Raw genomic sequence first — 24,574 nt, forward strand, 5'->3', positions numbered from 1 at the left:
TAATCAAATCGGCCTGGAATTTAGGCTCAAGCAAAGCACTAACAAATAATGGCCGATTATCTTTTTTAGTACCAACATTTATTTCCAATAAAGTATCTTGCACCTCTGCTTTATTATCTTCCATCCTGGAAGGGGCTGACTCCAAATCTTCAAGTTGGATTGCATCCAGCTTTTCGAAACCTTCTTCAATTATATCGGCCGTGCTGGCCGATACCTTTTCATATAGTTGTTCTTCTCTGGCCAGTCTCTTCTCAGCCAGATATGCTTTCAGTCTGATGCAAGCGGCCCTGAAAGCTTGCCACTTCTTTTCTTCATTGGTTTTGTGATCCATCAGTAACATCTTCAATGTCCTTGATGGTCGACCTGAAAATATCAATTTTCGGCCGAGCTGCTTCTGACAATAATTCTTTAATATCAGCATTAATTAAATTCTTCTTCATTGTTGCCGCTGCTGGTCGTCCCATCCTGTTAATGCCAACAAATTTGATAGGTACAACAGTTTCATCATAAAGTGCAGCCTCAGCCGAATACACCCTAGCTATAAAGGGTTTGTTATCGGCCTCAACAATTTTTACCTCATTTCCGTCCCAAAAAATCAACATTTGATGCAAGGTTGATGGGATGCACATGTTAGGATGAATCCAATCTCGGCCTAAAAGGAGATTATAGGCCGCGGTTGAATCAATGATAAAGAAAGCCGTAAAGGATGTCTTACCGCCAATAGTAATTTCCAAAGGTAGAATACCTTTAGTGTTACTAGATCCTCCATTAAAACCACTGATGGCTACGTCGGTTGGAACTACATCATCCATGGTTTTACCCAATTTCTTCAAAGTAGTTGATGGAATAACATTCACCACCGAACCATTGTCAACCAAAACCCTATTGATTGGCTGACCCTCAACCCATACTTTAACATACAACGGCCTCAACTGCTGTGTCATGGACAAAGGTGGTTTTTCAAAAATAATTTTATCGGCCTCAGATGGCTGATCCTGAGAGATCAATCCTATCCCGGCCGATGAAATTGTCGAATCGTTCTTAATTTCTGAAGATTCAGCCTTTTCTTTCTGCTTGGCTGACTCAACATCCCTGTTCATCGTTGGTTCTATCCTTGCTTCAAACACAGAAGGCAAAACAAATACCATGTTACAATTTACCTCATCCGGGAGAGAACCAAAACGAATTCTGTACTTGGCCGCATGCTTTGGATCCTGGTCTGGCTGATCATCTTTTTCTTCATAAAAGCATGCCTTATTCTTAAAGGATGTAGCGACCTCCATGTCTTCAGCCACCACTGGTTCATTTTTCCTTTCTAGTTGATCATGGTCGATCTTGTCTTCTTTCCTTTTGAGTTCTGCATTTTTCCTTTGCATCCTCCTTTTTTGGGTACGTGTAGGAGGCTGCTTAGGAAACTTTGGGTGACTTACTTGAGTCCATCTGCCATGGTCAACCAAAGGAGGTCTAACCGTTCTTACACGGCTAGATTCTTCTCCTTTTTGAACCCATATTTCTGACTGAATTGTTGGTTTCCTTTTGAAACTAGGATAAAAATGTTGTTCTGGCAGGACTCTATCGGCCACCGATGACCGAATGATTCTTACTGCCCTTGGCCCATTTTCTCTAAATATTGATCGATTGATTTCTTCGTGATTCTGTCTAGGCTGATGGCCTAACCTTTCATGGACACTGCGCTTTCTGGTTGATTGGAAATAGCCCCTCTTGTCTGAGTCATTCCTTCGGCCTTTGCAATTTGGACAACAACCATGGTTGATGAGGGCAATTTGAGCTTCTCTTAACTGAATTTCCAAGTCCTTAACTTTCTGCTCATCATTACTGGCCGATGAACTACCAAGAACTTTTGGTAATCTTTCCTGTCTACCATTATCAGCGGCTTTTTCAGTTGCCAGGCTGATTACATTGGTACTGACAATATTAGGAAATGGATCGCCATCGACCCCCATTACATCTGGCTTCTTTTCAGGGAATTTCAATACACCTTCATCGATAGATTTCTGCAATACATTTCTAAATACATAACAATTGTTAGTAGTATGATTCCATGAATTATGAAATTTGCAGAACTCTCTTCCTTTTAAATCATTGGTCGATGGTATATTGTGTCCTTTTGGCAAAACGATTTGTTTGTCGGCCAACAAATGATCAAAAATTTGTTCTGTTTTGGCCAGATCAAACGTATAAACCTTACCAGTATCAGCCGTACCCTTCCTGGCCGATGAAGTCGATGGCTGAGTACCACTGGTGGATACATTTGGTTTTGTTAAAGCGTCACATACATAAGGTTTCTTTAGAATGACTTCGGCTAAATTAGCTTCAAAATCTTCCTCTTCAACCACATCAGTTGAATAAACTTCATAGTTGGGGTCCCTATAGTACGTACCTTTAGAGGAATTTTTTCGTTCTTTCTCCTCTTTAAGAACCAACTCATACCTGGTAGCTTTCTCGGCCAGGTCATACATGTCACGAAATGGAACTCCTTCAAACCTCTTCCGAAGTTCAAAATCAAGGCCGTTCAAAGCCAAACGAATGTACTCCTGTTCTGGAAGAGGTACACGACATCTTAATCTTGCTCTCCTAAATCTTGCAATAAATGTCTCGACCGATTCACTAGGCAATTGACTTAGCCTGGATAAATCAGCCAGAGTAGGTTCTGTCTCCGTACGGTAGAACTGATTGTGGAATAATTCCTCCATCTGTGGCCAATTAGAAACAGAGTTAGGATGTAGACGAATATACCATGAAAAAGCTGCCCCTGTCAAAGAGTTAGGAAAAAGTCTCAATTTCAACCACGGGCTAACACTGGCCTCTCCACATTGAACCGTGAATCGGCCAATGTGTTCCACGGTCGATTGATTCCCCTCTCCACTAAAGGTTACAAAGTCAGGGACTTTATATCCTCTAGGGAACTCAACTTGGTCTACCACTTCTGGATAAGGAGTTCTATAAATTGGTCGGCCGGCACCTCTAAGTTCCAGGCCATATTCTTCTGTGAGTAAATCAGCTAATTGTCTTCTATCTAACATGACTTGAGGTTGCTGATTGAATATTGGTGGTACCTGATTAAAAATTGGCGGCTGATTAGCCGCTGGTTGATAGCAAATCGGCCAATCATGTGGCTGATTAGCCATATTCTGCCCCCCGAGCCCTACCTGTGGCGGCACATGAGTATACAGTGGGTTCGGTGGCCTCCACCTGATCTGATTGCCCCCCGAGTTCAAAGGCATCCGAGGAGGGTTTGGTAGAATTACCTGTGGCTGCGAACCTACTACTGGTGGCTGATTAGAACCTGCCAACGTAGGCTGAGGATAGCTTTCTGCCCAGGTGAGTAGCGTATGAACCGGCTGACTTGATGTTGTACCTGGTTGGAGTGTCACTATTGGCGGCCATGGCTGTGATGTTTCAATGGCCCTCTCTGGCCGAGCAGATTGGGATAGATTTGGCTGAGAAGCCGATTCCTGATTGTTGGAGCTGCTAGCTTGAGTCGGCTTGTTCAAAATAAAGGCTGAGAGTTGGGACATATTTTCATGCAAGTTCTCATTGCATCTACCAAGGAGCTAACCTGTGCTTGAAGAACGGCTAACTCATCAGTAGGACCTGCTGCAGAGTTCTCAGCCTATACTGGCTGATCGCCTTCCTCCAAATCTTCATCAGTAGCCACGGCCTTAGAATTTTTTGTGAGCCGCGGCATATTTGCCTCTTTTATAACACTCTAGTAGTAGTCCCACCGGGCGTGCCAAAACGTGTTCGAGCGGTTTTTGTTCCTTACGCCGGTCGATGGACTCTTCGCGGGCGTGCCAGAGTATTTATACAAAATACCCAAAATATGTAATTGAACACCAGCCTATCCCTTTTTCCGATGGCTGACTCTCAGGCAATTGTGTGGGAGAGAGACTAGTAAGAACTCCCAGCAAGGTTCTTTTATGCCTTGTTTGTAGCAAGGACTTTTTAGAGTGTCTAAAGAAATGCAACGACTGATGAATGTTTGAATGGGTGGAATGGCCGAGTGAAGACAGGCGGCAAGAACTTAATCGATCGCCGGCCGAACGTGATGGCAAGAACTTAATCAATCGCCATCAGCCAAACACAATGGCAAGAATTTAATCGATCGCCACTGAAACGTGATAGCAAGAATTTAATCAATTGCCATCAGCCAAGTAATGACAAGAATTTAATCAATTGTCACTACGATTCAATGGCAAGAATTTAATCAATTGCCATTGAATTAAAAGCCTAACTAAAATTGCGTAATTTAAATTGGCATAATTGAAATTGAAAGAAAGTAAATGGCTGAATTGAAATAGTTGACAATGATCTAATCAATTGCCATTAAATTGAAATAAAGAAACTGATAGGAAAAAAAAATGACGTAGAGTCAATTGAAAACATTTTTAGTTGAAATGCATGTTTTGTGGTGGTGCTGGACCATTGGAATAGGAATACAATACTTCTATTTATAGAAGTTCTATCTCAACTTATTCTCCTAAGTTATTGCTAGAAAATCTCTCCTTCTTTGATTCTTTTCTTCACAATTTGAACTTAGTCAAATCCTATTGTTATTCTGCTTCCTTTCTTGTTTTGTTTTAGTAGGAAATCTCTGTAAAAAACAACCTTCCTCGATTTAATCACATGTAAGTTGCCGAGATATTGCTAAAACGTTGCTAGAAAGTTGCTGAAAAGTTGCTAAGTTCTAGCAACTTCCTTTTATAAACTTGGCAGCCGTGTTCTATCCCAAGTGGCCCATCCTTTAGCGCCATGTCTTCAAAGCTTTCCTTCTTTCATCAAACTAAACTTCCTATTTTATAGGAATTTAGTTATTGAGTTTCATCCAAACTCTAGCCTTTTCCTTTTCTGTTAACATCCCATTTTGAAAAAAAGTCAAATGTGAGTTGCTATATTTCAGCAACTGCCATATCATTAGGTGGCTGAAATATATCTTTCTATATTTGCTCCTAATATCTTCAAACTGGCCGATCCATTCTTGGACATGCTCAACCCTTATCGACTTCCCATTGGTCCACGTCGCTGCTGAAGTGGCTGCCAAGTTTTGGTGCCAACAGTAGTTTATCATTATTGTGGACGAATTTTCTGTTTTTTTTTTTTTTTTTTTTTTTTTTAATCATATGAATAGGCCATTGACAAACTAACTACCTGTATGTGGTGGATCTGATGCTGAATTTAATTCATGATTATTGTGGACAAACTTAGCTCTCATAACTGTGGAGCATAAATGCAATTTTCTGTAATTTAGTTCAACATTATTGTGGATGTATTTTCTGATTTAGAACTTTTTGGGCCGTTTGGCTACCTTATTCATGTGCAAGGTAGCAGCAAGAAATTCACCATAGTCGATTGTCCCACTGTTGTCAATATCAGGACATAGAGATTCTAGGAGGTGAAAATATTATAAAGTTCATAGGTGTTTGTTTGGAAAGAACTTCTAAATTTAACAAATTCATCTAAATAGTGATTCACCTGAAATTTAGTCGATGATTAATGAAGATGTATTTTCATTATTAAAGGGCATGTAGTCCAATTATTAAAGGGAATTTCCAGCGTGTTGAGGAAATATAGATGTAAATTGAAGTGTCATTTTGAGGAGCATCTTCCGATTGAGAATGCATGCCGCCATCCTTACTATGGTATTGGTCATGCTGTTGGCAAAAGTTGTGTGATACATGGATGTCACCAGAATTTCAGGTTCAATTTCTTAACTACTTATTTTTTACTATTTACTTGAAATCATTTAATATAATAACTTTATTTACTAGCTATTTGGGTTTCCTAATTTGTAATATTGTTTGACTTACTACCTAGGAAATAAGTGAAAAAAATAAAGAAATCCATTCCAAGAATGAGGTTTCACATTATTTTGGATCGATGTCCTTCGTTAGACGTTACAATGTTTATGTACGTAATATATGAAACAATAATTATAAATTTTTTTATTTTATATTCTACGTTCAAAATCATATATTTGTCTAATAGTCACTATTACTTTGTACTGCAGGTCAAACTCAAAGAAAGGCAAAGCCAAGAAGATGAGGATGGTGAAAGGGATGAGGATCCTGCTATTCACTTGTACAAGGACACACATTTTAAGGAATTAGGTGGATGGGCATACAAGAAAGCTATAAGAGGAATTTTGTAAGTTAACTATAAGCTAGCATGTTGGATTATGAAATTTGGATCTCATAATATTTTTGCGGTTTATAGAGAGTCACATGCCTTCAAGTGACCATTCTTGATTTTTTGTGCACAAATGGAGGTGAGGAATTATTGCTGATTAAGTGTGGTTTTCATTCATTACATTTCATGTTTAAAAAATAAAAAAATATAATGAGAATAATTTGAAATGTTGGGGCCATGTGACAAAGAAGGTTCACGTTGAGAGAAGTTAAAAGTTGTGTTCATGTGAAAAGTTGAGTTAAAAAATCCACTTACTCTATTTCGTTAGATAAAAATTGTAAAAAAAGAAAGGATAAGATATATATTTTTTTAACATTTTAGTAGTTTGACGAGAAAAAGATTTTCAAAATACTTTTCAAGGTTTCAGACTACTCATTCAATATTTTGGATTCAATATTTTGTAGTAATATTTCAGTTCATATCTATACTCAATCATAGGCTGAGATTCGAAAAAGCTAGCAATATAGGGATCACATTCTATCCAGAAGGAACAAGTAATTTTCCTTTCAGATCAGGTTAGGCACTGCAGGTAGTACCAGTGTTCCATTCGGCTACTTGGGGACTACTAAATTTGATTTTATGTGTGATATTTGTTTATATGCGTGTGAGAGAGAGAATTTATGCTTTGATTTTGGTCTCAATTTTGGAAGGCCTTCATCTTTTATATGAGTAATTGAGTACACTATAATGTTCAATCGGTTTTTTGTAACAACTCCAATGAATAAAGTCCAATAATTTTAATTTTTGTCCGATAATAAATACAAAATACAGTCTCTCATTTTTTTAAAATGCTTTAATTAATATTTAATACATCTGTGACAACAAAACCCGATTGTCAAGATCCTTTTATATATATAAAACTATTACCACCTCATTTTTTATTTTATTTTCAACTTGAAAGTGAATTTTGTTGTGTGAAGATAAAAGGGCATATTTTTATCAACTCAACATTTAGTTTTAATTTGTTAATTAAAAAAAGAAAAACTTATTAAGCCCCAAATCTCAAGTCAAAAGAATAAAAATGCCCATGAAATCCCTTAAACCTAAGAAATAATAAGCAGTGCCAAATTCAAGTTGTATCTCCTAGATTTGGGAATATACATGCCTCTCTCACTAAACCCCGTTTTTTTCATTTCTTTGGGACTACTCACTCTTAACAAGCAATCTAAGAGCTATATTATATGTTCATTTGTTTCGTTCATGTTATTACTATATATGAGAATTTGTTGTATATTTACATCATAAAAGATTTATAATGCTGAGAGGGTGAGTTTGCAAACCCACCTGTTTGTTGAAGAAGCTGTGCTGACCTTTTAAATGTATCATTTATCTCACTCAATTCATCTCTCTCATTCTTTATGCCATACTCATTACTAACAATGTGTGCATCCTCTATATATATACGCTACGTGCAACTTCTGCAGCTAGCGCACAATATATAATATTTCAACGTGCCAAAATTAACTTCTTCTTGTAAATACCAAAGATAAATAATAATAATAATAAAAAGTTAAAAAAGTTTTTATGCAGGTATAATTTTTATAAGTTTATCCTCATTCCTCTATATTTGATTAATATGAACCTGTCTTGTATCTCATTTAACAATTTTATTTTTTATTTTATTTTTAAATCTGAGTTTTTTGCACTTAGAAAATGATTAATTAATTAAAATAATGACTTGTGGAAACGAAATGTAAAAGGAAAAGGAAAATGATTTGTGACTACTCACTCTGAACAGCAATCTAATAGCTCTATTATATGTTCATTTGTTTCGTTCATGTTATTACTATATATGAAGATTTGTTATATATTTACATCATATAAGATTTATAATGCAGAGAGGGTGAAGTTTGCAAACCCACCTGTTTGTAGAAAAAACTGTGCTGCCCTTTTTGTTGTGCAAGTGAGATATTTTATAAATTTAAAGGTCTGGTTTGTATTATGAATTTCTTTGAGAGAGGAGAATGATGAAATGTTGAGAAAATGACATTTTTGTTTCTAGTTTCTAATATCAGATCTTGAATATATGTAAAGTATTCAAAATGTTTCCTTAAAGTAGATTGCTTTCAGTTAAAAAGTGCTTACGATCAATATCAGTTATCATTTGTCATTGCAGAGGAACTAAATGTACAATTGGCGAAAAAGATGGATAAATTTGAGAAGATGCTTAAGTAGTACCAGCAACAACCGCTACCATGGTTCCTCCAATATCAACAGCAGTCTCTATCAGATTTCGAACAGTAGCGAACCACACCAAACTGGTATCAACAGCCATCGCCACCTCCACCAGACTCTCATTTTCAGCAACCACCACCAACAAGGTGGTAATATCAGCAGCCACCACCAACATGGTGGCACTATCAACACCACCGGCAAGCACCACCACAACCACCTACAGAATGACTAATCTTGACGAGGATAGAACCATTTTTTGTGCTGCCAGATGGTTTTAGTTTTTGTTTAGAACCATTTTTTGTGCTGCCAGATGGTTTTAGTTTTTGTTTAGAAAACTGGAGATTTTATGGATCTTGAATGTTATATATTGTGAATTTATTTTGTTTCATAACTAGTAATATCTTTTTGAATGTTATTGTGGTATTTTGTTTATGTTTTGTTTATTTTGTTTATGTTTTGCATGTATCTGAAAGTGAGGACACTTGGTGTATCATGGGGTACCTCATGTCCTTATCTGTATTTCTTAATTAAGGTTTAATATTCATTTCTATTATGTGAGATACTTAATTTTATGTTTGTGAATTTCATAGTTAAAACTTTTTGATTGAGCTGTAATTTTTGATATCTTGAGTTTCGATTTTTGGAGTTGAATTGGGAATGCCTCAATACCATTGAATTTGTAAGTGAGGACACTTGGTGTTTCAAGTTTGGTGGTTATGACTTAAGAAATAATACTCTTTGGGTTGCATGGACTAGGAGATACCTAATCAAGACTAAATCCATTTGGAATGTTAAACCTTCTGCCTTAAGTTTAGGGTTTTGGAAAAGATACTGGAGCTGAGGGGGATGGCAAGGGGGCTCATTAAGCATAGAATTGGGAATGGCATTGGCACCAGTTTGTGGCTGGATTATTGGCTTCCAAATGGTCCCTTATGTGATCAACTTTACCTAACTGATATGGAAATTCTTCAACTTAATTCAAGTATTAAAGTTAATAGCCTAATTTCCACTAATCAGTGGGTAGTTCCACCTGCTTTACAGCATCTACAATTCTTCCAATCCAATGAGTACACATCCCAATTATATGACATTCCCACACCTTCTTCAGAGAATGATGGGATTGTTTGGTTACCATTTCCTACTAAACAGTTTTCCCTCTCACATACAATCAAATACCTATCTCCACCATCAATTTTATTCACTTGGCCTCACCTATTTTGGTATAGGATTAACATACCAAAGCATAGTTGTGTTACCTGGCTTGCATGTAGGGGCAGATTATTTATATTGGATTCTAAGCCAATGAGGAAGAAACACTACACAAATGCATGTTATCTTTGCCTTTCTGCTACGGAGTCATTGGTGTCATCGTGAACCAACAAGTTAAAATGTGTTAAACAGTGGCTAAGTTTGATTTATAAAGTGTCACTACTACCTTTAACTACTAATATAGTTAGGGTGAGTAGGGATCGTCCCAAGGGATTGGGAGCAATGTTGATATGGAAACAAGGTTGGACTAGTAGGTCGAGTGATCAAAAGGTGGTTTGATTGGTTAATTAAACTACAATGTAAATAAATTCAATACAAAGCAATTAAAGTAAATAAAGGGTAGAGAACAAGAGAGAGTGATCTTGGGATTTAGAGGTCACTACTAAACATCATCTTTCTAGATACTCAATGTGTAATAAATGAGGGGAAATATATGTTGCAATACTAATATGTGTGATTGATTGAATCAACAAGTATGGATGACAAATTAAGCATATATTGTCTAGACAACCTAATGAATAACACAATATATCAAATTAAGCCATTATTCCTTCCTTTAAGTTCACAATCAAAACACATTAACAAGCTAGAGAATTATACTACTTGCATTCATAAGCATAGAACATCAAACAACAAGTATGGATTGTCCTCTCATCTAGGAAAATAAGGCAACTACACTACAACTAAACTAGGGACATGAATTAAACTAAGGAAAAGGTACAATTCATCAAGAAATGAGTATGAACCATCAAACAAGTCACAAGAGTATTCCATTAAAGAACTATGCTTTGACAATCTCTAGATTCATAGCATCAACACACATAGACATGCATCAATATCACAAAACCTAGAGATAAATACATGAACATCTATTCTAGCATATATAGACATATGAATAGAATGAAATGATCAATTGGAAGTATTAAACAACATAAATCCTTGTAGTAACAAGATTCATATATAAATCAAATGTCAAGACAAGAATTACAACATAAATCCCCTCAAAATACAAAACATCAAGATCTAGAAAGCATGCTTAGGGCTAACTCTAGCCCCAAGAAGATGTTTAGCCACTCATTGATGTAGTCATCCACAAGGGCCATCTCTATGGTAGGAATAATCTTCTTTTCTTTGATGGAAACCCTAAATGAACGGAAGAACTCCCAAATGGTGTGTATCTCTCTAATCTCTAGGGTCTCTCTTCTATTGTATTGTTGTATGATGATATATTGTAAAAATGGCCCAAAATCCTTATATAGGTAGCTCCAATGTCACACCCAATGGTTAGGTTTTATGCACTAGGCCCCTTCAATGATTGCACCACAAGACATCTTTTAATGAGCTGGACTCTATTTTATTTCGAACTTGAGGAGGTTCGATCGATCAAATTCTGATGAGATTGATCGAATGTTCAGATCGATCAAAGTATGGCAGATCGATTAAACCTTGGCGGCGCCTTTTTGGAATAAGACAAATCTGAGATATTTTTGGGATATTTTGGGAAAGAGATAGAAGTGGTAGGTGGGGATAAGATCAAAGAAGTTCGATCGATCGAAAGGAAAATTGGATCGATCGATAATAAAAATTCTTGAGGATAAGGACAAGGGGTTTGATCCATCTTGGCAAGGCTGGATCGATCATTGTAAGATCGATCAAAAATTTGTCTGATCGATCGAAGCTTGCTATTTTCCACCACTTTGCTTCTATTTTGCTCCTTTCTTCCATTTAGCTTGAGATTGCTTCTTTTATGCTCTAATTTGGCTGAATTGACTTATTTTGGGGATAAGCGCCTGAAAAGGGTAATAACATGAAATTAGTTTAAAATGGGAAAATAAAATAGATAAAGGTTCTAGAATACTCGAGCTTAAGGGGTTTAAATACGCACTTTTCAGTGCTCATCACACCCCCAAACTTAAATATTGCTAGTCCCTACCAATGAACTACAAAGTAAAAGAATGAAATGAACAATTATACAACAATGAATCTAGAAAGCAATAAATGGATAACGCCACATTCGTAGGGAACATGATTGCATTTAGGATATCCAACAAGCCTTTTAAACCCCTTAGGTTACCCTTAGTGGACGAGTGAAGTCTCGTGAGGGTTCCCAAAAATGATACCCATAAACATTAAGCTCATTCTCACAAAAGAGGCACCAATATTGCAAACAAGCGTTGGGAGAAAACTACTTCAAGTATGCAAATTTTCAACCATTTCCAAGCAATCTCCCAAAATCTCAACATCAAGCAAACAAGTTTGGTCCTCCACACATCAAAAAAATAATTATGCAAATCAAAATAACTCTAGAATCCTTTTTGAGTGGATCGGCATCAAATATGTTGCTATCTAAGCCAATTAAAGAAATGATCACATCCTTACCCTCAAACTAGCACACAAATCTAATCCCGGTCATCAAAACAAAGAGTGGACCTTTTATTAAAGCTTTATTGATCTAGGTGCGCTTATTCTTTTCCCTCGATTTTTTTTTTTTTAAAACTATCCTAAGGATCAAAGATAAAAGCATGGTGCAATATGTTAATCTATTAAGCTTTCTAGCGATCCATGAGGTCGAACGTTAGGTCAATGACTCCCAAACCGGACGGCTTTAGGGCATTAGGTGTTTAAACACCCCTAAGGACTTACAAACTCAAATTAACTAGGCTACAAAACAAGATAACCTCCATCTAATCATTTCCCACTTCTCACCTTTTGGGAGAAGTCCTCACTTTTTTATTACTTTTGCAATTTCTTTTGTTTTTTTTTTTTTTTTTTTTTTTTTTTTTTTTTTTTTTTAAAGTTCAATTATTAACCTAGAGTTTAGGTCCTTCACCTTTCAGCGCGAGAAATTCAATGCTTGATGAGGCTAAAATTCCGGCTACTCAATGAAAAGGGTTTGTTATCCACTTTTATCAAGATGAAAGCTTTCAATGCACTATTAGCCCAATTGGGATAGGGATATAACCAATTCAATAATCAACAAAGCATGTACCCCATAAATGAATGCTAGTGTGCGCCTGTGCTAGTGTAAAATCCTAGAGTGAATCTCAAAACAATCACAAAATTATGATGATGTGGACCACAAGTGCAAGCAAGATATCAATTTTTCGAAAAATTTACTCCTAAATGGCATCCACAAGGCATACAAGGAGTATTGGACTATCAAGTCAAGCAAATTTTAAATTTTAAACAATATAATCCTCAAAAGATCAAAATGCCTCAAATGCACAAGTCATGCTCAAAATTTTGAATTGAAAACAAACACTGCAAAGAACACCTATTACCCCTAAACTTAAATGGCACAGTATCCTCAATGTGCAAAGAGAACAGAAGGAAAGAGTATACGAGTGCAGCTATGGCAAAGAATGGCCGTGGCACAAGTATCCGAAGTGGGTGGTATAACCCCCCCAAACTTGGGATTGACTGTGGTCCTGAAAAGATGGCACATGAATAAAAGGTGATCAGATAACAAAGGGGATAATAGCAGTACACAGTGGGCATGTAAGTGTAAGTGGGATACTAAATGAACTAAAGAGAGAGGAATAAGGATGGTCCTGAAAATTTTTGGGTAGCACTCCCTCACTGAAGTCACTGGGATGTACTTGATAATGGAGTCAATCACAGATGAATATATCAATTTAATAACCTGACATCCAAAAATATCATGCATAAAATAAAGATAATAAAAACAGTGTACGGTACAACATAGTATTGGGCCAATAGACTAGCCGCACAAATATAATAACAGTATCAAAGGAACAGTAAAATATCACAAATATATAAAATGATAAAGAGAGAGAGAGAGGTCAGGCAGATGAAGGCGGTCTGGTAGGGCGTGATTGTGATACCCCTCGATTCTAGAGCCACGGGTGATCAAGTCCGAGCACAGATCCGAGGGATACCAGACAATTAATATATAAACAAGCAAGAATACAAAAAGAATTAAGAAATAAATTAAAGGCTGAAAAGAATTCTAATTATTATATAATCCAACTTTCCAAAACCTTCAATACGAACAACTCGGGAATCCATTTAGTGGACCCCTAATAAAATCCCAAAATAAAGTAAAGTCCGAAAGTATAATCCAAAACTAAAACATGAAAGGAAATCCTACGTAGTCGGAGGAGTGAGTGACTGTCTCTGCTCAGTACGATCAAGCTCTACGCCTGGAACTGACAAACACCTAAAAAATATAAGAGTGGTTAGGCCCACTAGTAAGTTCTACTCTACTACAATCTATGCAGAGACCTGATACGCAGATACATCCTAAATATCTCAGCATTAACTAAAGTAGTCCATATATGCATAAGTACACACTATAGGACGCTCACTAGCCCATAGGTCTGTCTCAGCCTGCGTAGAGATAACACGCAAATCGTACATAACGTGGCCATGTGTACCTAGACCTACCAGGGAACAACAACTATGTCCAGTTATCCATCTTAGGCGATATACGCACCCTAACCATAATCCTGAGACTCAAGCTCATTTCACGGCACCATAATCATATATATATAATTCATCTATTTAAGGTATGTCATTCAACTGTTTATTGACCTGACATATATCTAAGTAGGATTTAACTTTTATAGTTAATCCATTTCTTAGTTCAGAATAGGTAGGACTTAGTATTTTGAACTAATCCGTCCCTAGTATGCCACCGTCCCATACCGGTACATACAATTCACAAATCAGATAATTGATTTATTAAATGATAAAATTAATCATCAATTTAAGTAGGACTTAACTTTTATAATTAATCCATACCTTAATTCAGAATAGGTAAGACTTAATGTATTAAACTAATCCATCCCTAGTATGCCACTATCCCATACCGGTGCATACAGTTCACAAATCAAATGATCGATGCAGTAAATGATAAATTTAATCATTAACCATATTCCAAAATAAGCATTAATAAAGTCTAATATTTATATGACCATATTATACATCCCGTACAAGTTTTAAAAATCATTTTCTAGTCCTTTAAATTGCTAGATTAAGACTAAGCATTTAAATCCTCCAAACAGTCCAATAATTGATGCAATTTACAATTAATTAAAACATCAATTAATCCAATCTAAGCATAATCATTTTCAGATAATCAACTACACTTATAACACTACCGAGACATGATTAAACGCTATTAAATCATGTATAGAAGAATTGCTAAATTTCAGTAAGCAATTAAATCAACTAATTGATATTTAACATGTAGGCTTTCTCTTTAACTTTATGTTGTTCCATTCCTTAACACCTTAATGTAATAATGCTTCCAAGTAGTTTTATATGTCCATAACAGTTATTTAAATCATTTAGAACAACTTAAACAACTTAGGTATACTCCGGATGGCCAAACAGAACTTAAAAACACACTTTCTGAAAGTTCCAGCGCGCGAGAGCAGGTTCTCAACCTTCGAGAGCCAGCTCTGTCTTCATGGGTGCCGGCTCCCCATGGGAGCCGGCTCTATGTTGTTGGGAGCTGGCTCCCTCCATGTGGGAGCCGGCTCTATCCATGAGGGAGCCGGCTCCCTCCTTTAGAGAGCCAGCTCTCTGTCATTGAGAATCGTAACTTCTATTTTGTTCATCTTCTTCGCCTCCGGCGAAGTTCAAACCCTCTGTACTGTTTATATTAATATTCTTAGGGTTCAATCTCTGTCCCAGATCAATTATAAGAAATTATCATGCATCAACAACATGAATTAGACACAAGTTTATAATCAACGACAACAAGATTTAATTAAGAATATCAATCAACCATAAAACAGTTTAATTCAACGCAGTTAAGCTCAGTTCAAACATGCTTAAAAGATATATTTTAACATCAATTTAAACTAGAGACTACCTAGGCATGCACAAAACACAGGTCTAAGGGAAGGAGTTAGAATAGGAACTTGCCTTCGGTTTCAGTTTTGAAACCTAAAACCACTATTTTTGAGTTTTCTGACAAATTCCTAGACTACCATTTAACACCTCCATTGCCCTTGGTTCAATCCAGAAGCAATCCCTTCCTCCCTCCTTGAGCCTCCTTGGTTTTCTCTCAAGTTTCTCTCTGTTATCCTCTCAAGTTTCAATGTATGTGAATAGGATTTTCCAACCCTAGACAGACGTATATGGTTATATTTATAGGCTTAGGAAAACACAAACCCTAATACGAATTATATTAAGAGAAGGAGAAAGAAAAACAACTAAGTCTATAACCAAGTTGGCTATACCAAATGTGACTACCTAAACAAATACAAAACCCTAATTAAACACTTAACGAAAACAAACAATTAAATTTCCATATAAGCATACATTAATAAAAAACAAATTATTAAAACACATAACTCAATTAAAATAAAAAAAATTAATCAAAGAATTTAATTAAATAAAAACAATTAACACATAGGCAAATAAACAAATAAGCAAAGAAAAATACAATAAAACAAATAATTAAAATGCCGAGACTATCCTTTTAAAATTAGGGGTATTACATTATTCCCCTCTAACAAAAGGAATTCCGTCCTCGAATTCGCTTTTACCTTCTTTCATTATTTCAGGAAACTGTAAGTGAATAACATGCTCCCGTTCCCAAGTAGACTCAGCCTCATTGTGGTGACTCCACTGAACGCGCACTAAAGGGATAACCTTATTACGAAGAATTTGATCCCGACAGTCGATAATACGACACGGTGGCTCCAAATATATTGCATCCGGCTGCAACTCAATCTCCCCAACATCGATATGCTGATACCTATCCTTATCTCGCAGAAATTTTCGCAACTTGGAAACATGAAACACATTGTGCACGCGATCCAAATTATCTGGAAGTGCCAACCGCTAAGCTACAGCGCCAAATCGATCCGTAATCATGAATGAACCGACAAACCGTGGTGACAACTTCCCTTTCTTCCTAAAGCGCATTACTCCTTTCATAGGAGACATTTTGAGTATAAACTAATCCCCAACCTGAAACCCCAAAGCACGAGTACGATGATCGGCGTAACTCTTCTGCCTACTCTGGGCAGTATGCATGCGATCCCTAATAAGAGCAATCTTTTCAGAAGTATCCTTAATGTATTCAGGACCCAAAAATCTGCTCGCTCCAACCTTCATCCAACAAATAGGAGATCGACATGGTCGGCCGTACAATGCCTCAAACGGTGCCATTCCAATAGTCTTTTAGAACCTATTATTATATGCAAACTTTACTAGTGGCAAATAATCCTCCCAGTGGCCCTTGAAGTCAAGAACACATGAATGAAGCATATCCTCCATGATCTGATCAACCCTTTCCATCTGTCCATCAGTCTGAGGATGATAAACGGTGCTAAGATGCAACTCTGTACCCAAAGCCTACTGAAAACTCTTCCAAAATCCAGACACAAAGCTCAAATCCCTGTCCGATATAATAGACAATGGAATGCCATGTAACTTCACAATCTCTGTAATGTAAAGTCTCGCCAACTGTTCCAAAGTGAAGTCAGTGTGAATATCAATGATGACCCAAATGGAATTGTGATCCTTAATAGAATTTGGCAATCCCTCCACAAAATCTATAGAAATGCTCTCCTATTTCCACTCCGGTATCGGTAGTGGCTGTGGAGTTCCTAGCGGCCGCTGATGATCAATCTTGACCATCTGACAAGTACTACACCGAGAGACAAAAATAGCAATGTCCTTTTTCATACTTGCCCACCAAAATTGCCGTTTCATATCCTGATACATCTTGTCTCCTCCTAGATGAACAGAAAACTCAGAATAGTGAGTCTCTGTCATCACATCCTTCCTCAAATCGTCAGTAGAAGGTACTATAAACGCCCTTTGTATCTCAAACCTCCATCAGTCCCAACATAGTAGAATGGAACTTCTCCAAAAGCCATCTTTGCAACTTTGTTAATGCACTGCTGATCCGTGAGTTGTGCCTTTAAGACTTTGTGAATGATAGAGGGTGTAACTACCATGCAAGCCATAAAAACATCAAATAACTCATCAGCTGTCTTCAAAGCATTCCACTCAGTGGTGAATAGAGCATAAAAACTCGCATAGGGTCGACGACTGAGTGCATCTGCCACTACATTCGCTTTCTCTGGATGGTACTGTATAGAGAAATGATAGTCTTTCACAAACTCTAACCATTGGCGCTGTCTCATATTCAGCTCCCGCTGAGTGAACAAATACTGCAGACTCTTGTGATCACTAAATAATCTGAAAGACTCTCCCAATAGATAATACCTTAAAATGCGTAAGGCAAAGACCACAGTTGCCAACTCCAAGTCATACATTGGATAATTAAGCTCATGAGGCTTAAGCTTTCGAGATCTATATGAAATCGGTCGCTCCTCCTGCATCAAAACACATCTAAGACCTTGCAAAGAAGCATTTGTGTAGACAAGATACTCAATCCCGCTCTGTGGAGTAGACAGAACCGGCGCAGAAGTCAACTTACTTTTGAGCTCATCAAAAGCTTTCTGACAGTGTTCATCCTATACGAACCATACACCTTTCTTAGTCAAATGAATGAGTGGTCCCGCTATCTTGGAGAACCCCTGGATGAACCTACGATAATATCCTGCCAAGCCGAGGAAAGTCCGAATCTCGGTAGGTGAAGTAGGTTGTCCTCACTCAACCACTGCTGAAACTTTGGCTTGATCTACCGCTATTCCCATTTCTGACACCACGTGACCCAGAAACTTCACTTCCTGCTGCCAAAATTTACATTTCTCAAACTTAGAATATAACTGGTGTTCACGAAGCGTCTGCAACACTATGTGAAGATGTCTGGCATGATCGTCCTCCAACTTAGAATAAATCAAAATATCATCTATGAAGATGATGACAAATTGATCTAAGTAAGCCCTAAAGACTCTATTCATTAAATCCATGAAGATTGTTGGTGCATTAGTCAGCCCGAACGGCATGACACGAAACTCATAAGATCCATATCTAGTGAGAAACGCTATCCTTGGAACATTCTGCTCCCTAACCTAAAGTTGATGATATCAAGAACGCAGATCATTCTTAGAGAAGTACGTAGGTCCCTTTAATTGATCAAAAAGATCATCAATTATGGGCAAATGATACTTATTACGTATATAACCTTGTTTAACTCCCTGTAATCTATACATATGCGAAGCAAACCATCCTTCTTCTTCACAAACAAAACTGGTGCTCCCCAGGGTGAAGTACTCCTACGAATAAAACCCTGGCTAAGTAATTACTGAATCTGATCCCTCAGCTCTCGCATCTCCACTGGTGCCATCCTGTATGGTGCCCTAGCAATAGACGTAGTGCCTGGAGCTAAGTCAATCACAAAATCTATTGCTCGACTAGGTGGCAATCCTGGAATCTCTTGAAAAACATCCAAAAATTCCTCTACAATCGGTATGCTATCCAATGACACAGTAATCTCCTTTTCCGTTTCCTCCTTTAAATGGAACAAATAAGTGTTAATGACCTCGTTAGAACGTGGCATAGCGACGACGTACATATCTTGACTAGGTATGGTAAAAACAATAGACCTATCATAACAATTAACTTGGGCATGGTAGTGAGATAACCAATCCATCCCAAGTATCATATCGTAAGTGTGCATGTCCAGGACTAATAGATTGGCTAGAAATCTAAGTATACCAATATCTAGTGTTACAGGCCCATTACTCTTATGTAAAATGGCAGTATTGCCGAAAGGTGTAGAAATACCCTAAGGTCTATCGCATACTTGCGTCGTCATCCCAGATAAAACAACAAAAGCTTTAGATACAAATGAGTGTGTAGCATCCATATTAAATAAAACATGACCCTGTGAACTATGAATAAAAAACATACCCTCAACAACCTAAGCTGCCTGAACATCCTGTGGCATGGGGTTGTACACCCTGCTATAATGCAACTACTGCGGTGCCTGTCCCTGAGGCTGTGGCGGTGTTAGTAAAGCCGGATATGTCTGTACCTGAATCCGTGGACCAGTGGAGCGGGTAAGGGTACCGGTGCCCTCTGTCCCTGCTGCACATGTTGTCCCTGTCCCAGTCCTGCTTTAGGACTCTGCCTGGAAGTGTATCCAAGCTCTCCACAAGTATACCAACTACCCTGGAAAGTGCTAACTTGTCTTCTCTATAATCCATCTTACAGAATTGATTCCTATAAGTTTCTTGTATAAACTCATTGGTAATCATCCCATCTCAACACAACGTCCCTATAAGTAAAGATTTAGTTGCTTATCCAAATTATCTCTCCACTGAGATAACCCTTTATTATTGCAACAATCACTTTCCAAAATAGTTTAATAAAACCATTTATGAATAAATCACTAAAATGTTATCACAAAACACAATAGAGATGGCCAAAACCACTAGTTCACTTCATTAAGAACTTCTTTAAATCATACACTTCCAAAAGAATAATCGTCTAGTGTATGCAATTTAAACAGTACTATTCTTTAAATAATACTACAACTCTTACTAGTAATGAAAATCATATTACACTTAAAAGAGCATTCATTCTTGAACTCCGGTACCCTCCATCTTGGATGCTCCGGTATCTCCTTCATCCGGATCTTCTTCGAGGTGCTCCTCTCCACTTGGCTCAGCTTTGAGCACCACCGAAGTTGTGTTGGGTCCACAGCATGGTGGCTAATCTCGCACACCAAAAATCTTCCTTGGCTTATACTCCGAAACAACGTCTATTGGAAACAATTCCTTAATCTCCAATGCTGCCTTCTTGATCCACCTTTGCAGGGGAATCGTCGGAGTAATCTTTTTCCTCTTTTGGTCCTTCTTTGCTTTCATCGCGGACCACATCATTTTCTAAGTGCCAAACATTCTGAAATTATAGAATAAACTTGACATCAGTACGTTCTAAGCGAACCCTAAAGGAATACAACGAATCATAAACTTAAGCTCTAAACAAGATAATACGCTACGCGAAAGTCTTATACGATAGAATCCAAGAGACACTTGAACCTAGAATGCTCTGATACCAACTGTGATACCCCTCAATTCTAGAGCCACGGGTGATCAAGTCCGAGCACAGATCCGAGGGATACCAGACAATTAATATGTAAATAAGCAGGAATACAAAAAGAATTAAGAAATAAATTAAAGGCTGAAAAGAATTATAATTATTAAATCCTCAAAAGTTATAATATAATCCAACTTTCCAAAACCTTTAATGCGTATAACTCGGGAATCCATCTAGTGGACTCCTAATAAAATCCCAAAATAAAGTAAAGTCCAGAAATATAATCCAAAACTAAAACATGAAAGGAAATCCTACGTAGTTAGAGGAGTGAGTGACTGTCTCTGCTTAGCACGATCAAGCTCTACGCCTGAAACTGACGAACAACAGAAAAATATAAGAGTGGGTCAGGCCTACTAGCAAGTTCAACTCTACTACAATTCATGCAGAGACTCGATATGCAGATACATCCTAGATATTTCAGCATTAACTAAAGTAGTCCATATATGTATAAGTACACACTATAGGACGCTCACTAGCCCAAAGGTCTGTCTCAGCCTGCGTAGAGATAACACGTAAATCGCACATAACGTAGGCATGTGTACCTAGACCTACCTGGGAACAACAACTATGTCTAGTTATCCATCTTAGGCGATATATGCATCCTAACCATGATTCTAAGACTCAAGCTCATATCATGGCACCATAATCAAATATATAAATTCCATCTAAACAAGGTATGTCATTCAACTGTTTATTGACCTGACATATATCTAAGTAGGACTTAACTTTTATAGTTAATCCATTTCTTAGTTCAGAATAGGTAGGACCTAGTATTTTAAACTAATCCGTCCATAGTATGCCACCGTCCCATACCGGTACATACAATTCACAAATCAGATAATTAATGCAGTAAATGATAAATTTAATCATCAATTTAAGTAGGACTTAACTTTTATATTTAATCCATACCTCAATCCAGAATAGGTAGGACTTAGTGTTTTAAACTAATCCATCCCTAGTATGCCACTGTCCCATACCGGTGCATACAGTTCACAAATCAAATGATCGATGCAGTAAATGATAAATTTAATCATCAACCACACTCCAAAATAAGCATTAATAAAGTCTAATATGTATATGACCATATTATGCAGTCCATACAAGTTTTAAAAATCATGTTCCAGTCTTTTAAATTGCTAAATTAAGACTAAGCATTTAAATCTTCCAAACAGTCCAATAATTGATGCAATTTACAATTAATTAAACATCAATTAATCCAATCTAAGCATAATCATTTTCAGATAATCAACTACACTTATAACACTGCTAAGACATGATTAAACGCTATGAAATCATGTATAGAAGAATTGCTAAATTTCAGTAAGCAATTAAATCAACTAATTGATATTCAACATGGAGGCTTTCTCTTTAACTTCATGTTGTTCCATTCCTTAACACCTTAATGTAATAATGCTTCCAAGTAGTTTTATATGTCTATAACAGTTATTTAAATCATTTAGAACAACTTAAACAACTTAGGTATACTTCGGATGGCCAAACAGAACTTAAGAACACACTTTTTGAAAGTTCCAACGCGAGAGCAGGCTCTCAACCTTCGAGAGCCAGCTCTGTCTTCATGGTGCTGGCTCCCCACATATGGGAGTTGGCTCTATGGTGTTGGGAGCCAACTCCCTCCACGTGGGAGCTGGCTCTGTCCATAAGGGAGCTGGTTCCTTCCTTTAGAGAGCCAGCTCTGTCTTCTTGAGAGCTGTAACTTCTATTTTGTTCATCTTCTTCGCCTTCGGCGACGTTCGAACCCTCTATACTGTTTATATTAATATTCGTAGGGTTCAATATCTGTCCCAGATTAATTATAAGTAATTATCATGCATCAACAACATGAATTAGACACAAGTTTATAATCAACGACAACAAGATTTAATTAAGAATATCAATCTACCATAAAACAGTTTAATTCAACGCAGTTAAGCTCAGTTCAAATATGCTTAAAAGATATATTTTAACATCAATTTAAACTAGAGACTACCTAGGCATGCACAGAACACAGGTTTAAGGGAAGGTGTTAGAATATGAACTTGCCTTCGATTTCAGTTTTGAAACCTTAAACCACCGTATCTGAGTTTTCTGACAAATTCCCAGACTGCCGTTCAACACCTCCATTGCTCTTGGTTCAATCCAGGAACAATCCCTTCCTTCCTCCTTGAGCCTCCCTGGTTTTCTCTCAAGTCTCTCTCTGTTTTTTCTCAAGTTTCAATGTATGTGAATAGGATTTTCCAACCCTAGACAGACGTATATGGTTATATTTATAGGCTTAGGAAAACACAAACCCTAATACGAATTATATTAAGAGAAGGAGAAAGAAAAACAACTAAGTCTATAACCAAGTTGGCTATACCAAACGTGACTACCTAAACAAATACAAAACCCTAATTAAACACTTAATGAAAACAAACAATTAAATTTCCACATAAGCATACATTAATGAAAAACAAATAAGTAAAACACATAACTCAATTAAATAAAAAAAATTAATTAAAGAATTTAATTAAATAAAATCAATTAACACATAGGCAAATAAACAAATAAGCAAAGAAAAATGCAATAAAATAATTAATTAAAATGCCGAGACTATCCTTTTAAAATTAGGCGTATTACAGTGATCCCCAAATATATCTGAATAAGTCTTGTAGCGCAGTCAGGTCGTCCGCACGGAGAGTAGTCACATCAGTGCTAAGGGAGGCCACATCTGCCCGAAGATAGATAACCGCATCCTCCAAGGTTTGGATATGCTCTCCTAGGCTAGGTGTCTGAACTGGAGCGTCAGGGATGACTGGATTATGAAACTGAGGTATATCCTGACTCTGCTCCTGAGAATGTACTGGTGACCCTGTCGGAGAGTGATGTGGTGACTCCTCTGGAGGCTGCTGCTCCAAGTCAATCTCCATATATGCGTCCGTAGCCACCGGTGGGTCTACTGGATCATCTGCTGATACTATTCCTGCTGCTTTTGCCTCTTCTATCTCTACCAACTCTACCTCCTTAGTCTCCTCAGCTGCTAAGGCGGCCTCATCCTCTAGACTCCGAGTAAGAGCGTTGGTCATTTTTACCATAACGGCAAGCCCCTGGCTCAGGATACTCTACCGAGTGAAAAGGATAATGCTGGTCGCGGAGGATCTGGGTAATAAGATGTGCGAAGGAAAGGAAGGTGGCACTCCCGGGCTTGGCCTTGCTGATGTAGCTTGAGTAAAGTCTCATCATAACACTCCTGAAGAGTGCAGGAACAGGAAACCAATTGCCTGTATAGAAGGCATAGAGGGCAACAAAAAAATCTGAACGCCGTTGGATCTTATAGCCCGTCATAAATACATTTCAGTACAAGACTGAGTTGAAGAACCATAAATCATCGGGCAAATAAGTCCGGGTGGAAATGTCTCGCCATCACTGTAAGGATCAGTCAGGGCAACGGCCATGCCTGCGTCAGATGCCTCCTGAGAATAGGATAATCAAGGTCGGAAGGGCAGACGTGTGGGCACTGAGATGATGTGGCCAATGTCTCAACTGTGATACGGATGAGATGGCCATCAATAATGGTTTGCAACTCTGATAGATTACTCGGGGCTGGCTGGAGGTTCTAGTAGAATAACTGAATGAGCTGCGGGTAAACCGGGTAAGCTACCGGGGCAAGAATAGCTGAAATGCCGCACTCGCTCAATCTCATCATATGCTGCCCTGGTCAGAATCGACCGGAAGAAGAAAGCAGTGTCAAAGATAAACTCATGCGCCACTAAAAAGCATCAATATCTCCTGATAGGTCTGTCTCAAACCAGGCTGGGCTGTGCCAGTGGTGGTGAAGGAGGTGGTATATGCTTAGCCTCATCTGCCGATTAAGAAGATGCGGATACGGATGTAGAAGAGGCGGCGCTCGGACTGAGCTAGGGCTAGCTCCTCAGGCTCCTCTATACAT

General features: G+C 37.7%; 1 protein-coding gene across 1 annotated transcript; it reads right to left on the bottom strand.

The window, feature by feature from the left end:
• Positions 1–436: 436 nt before the first annotated feature.
• LOC132272532 (uncharacterized) lies at positions 437–3,539 on the bottom strand. The gene is made up of 2 exons (XM_059773661.1): positions 716–3,539; positions 437–465 (listed from the first exon to the last, which is right to left on the bottom strand). The coding sequence occupies exons 1-2, from the start codon at positions 3,537–3,539 to the stop codon at positions 437–439; spliced, it is 2,853 nt and encodes a 950-aa protein (XP_059629644.1).
• Positions 3,540–24,574: the final 21,035 nt, after the last annotated feature.

The sequence above is a fragment of the Cornus florida genome, unplaced genomic scaffold, assembly GCF_030987335.1.
Source record: "Cornus florida cultivar Cherokee Brave unplaced genomic scaffold, ASM3098733v1 CherokeeBrave_3.0.0_Hap2_Chr09, whole genome shotgun sequence".
NCBI lineage: Eukaryota > Viridiplantae > Streptophyta > Magnoliopsida > Cornales > Cornaceae > Cornus > Cornus florida.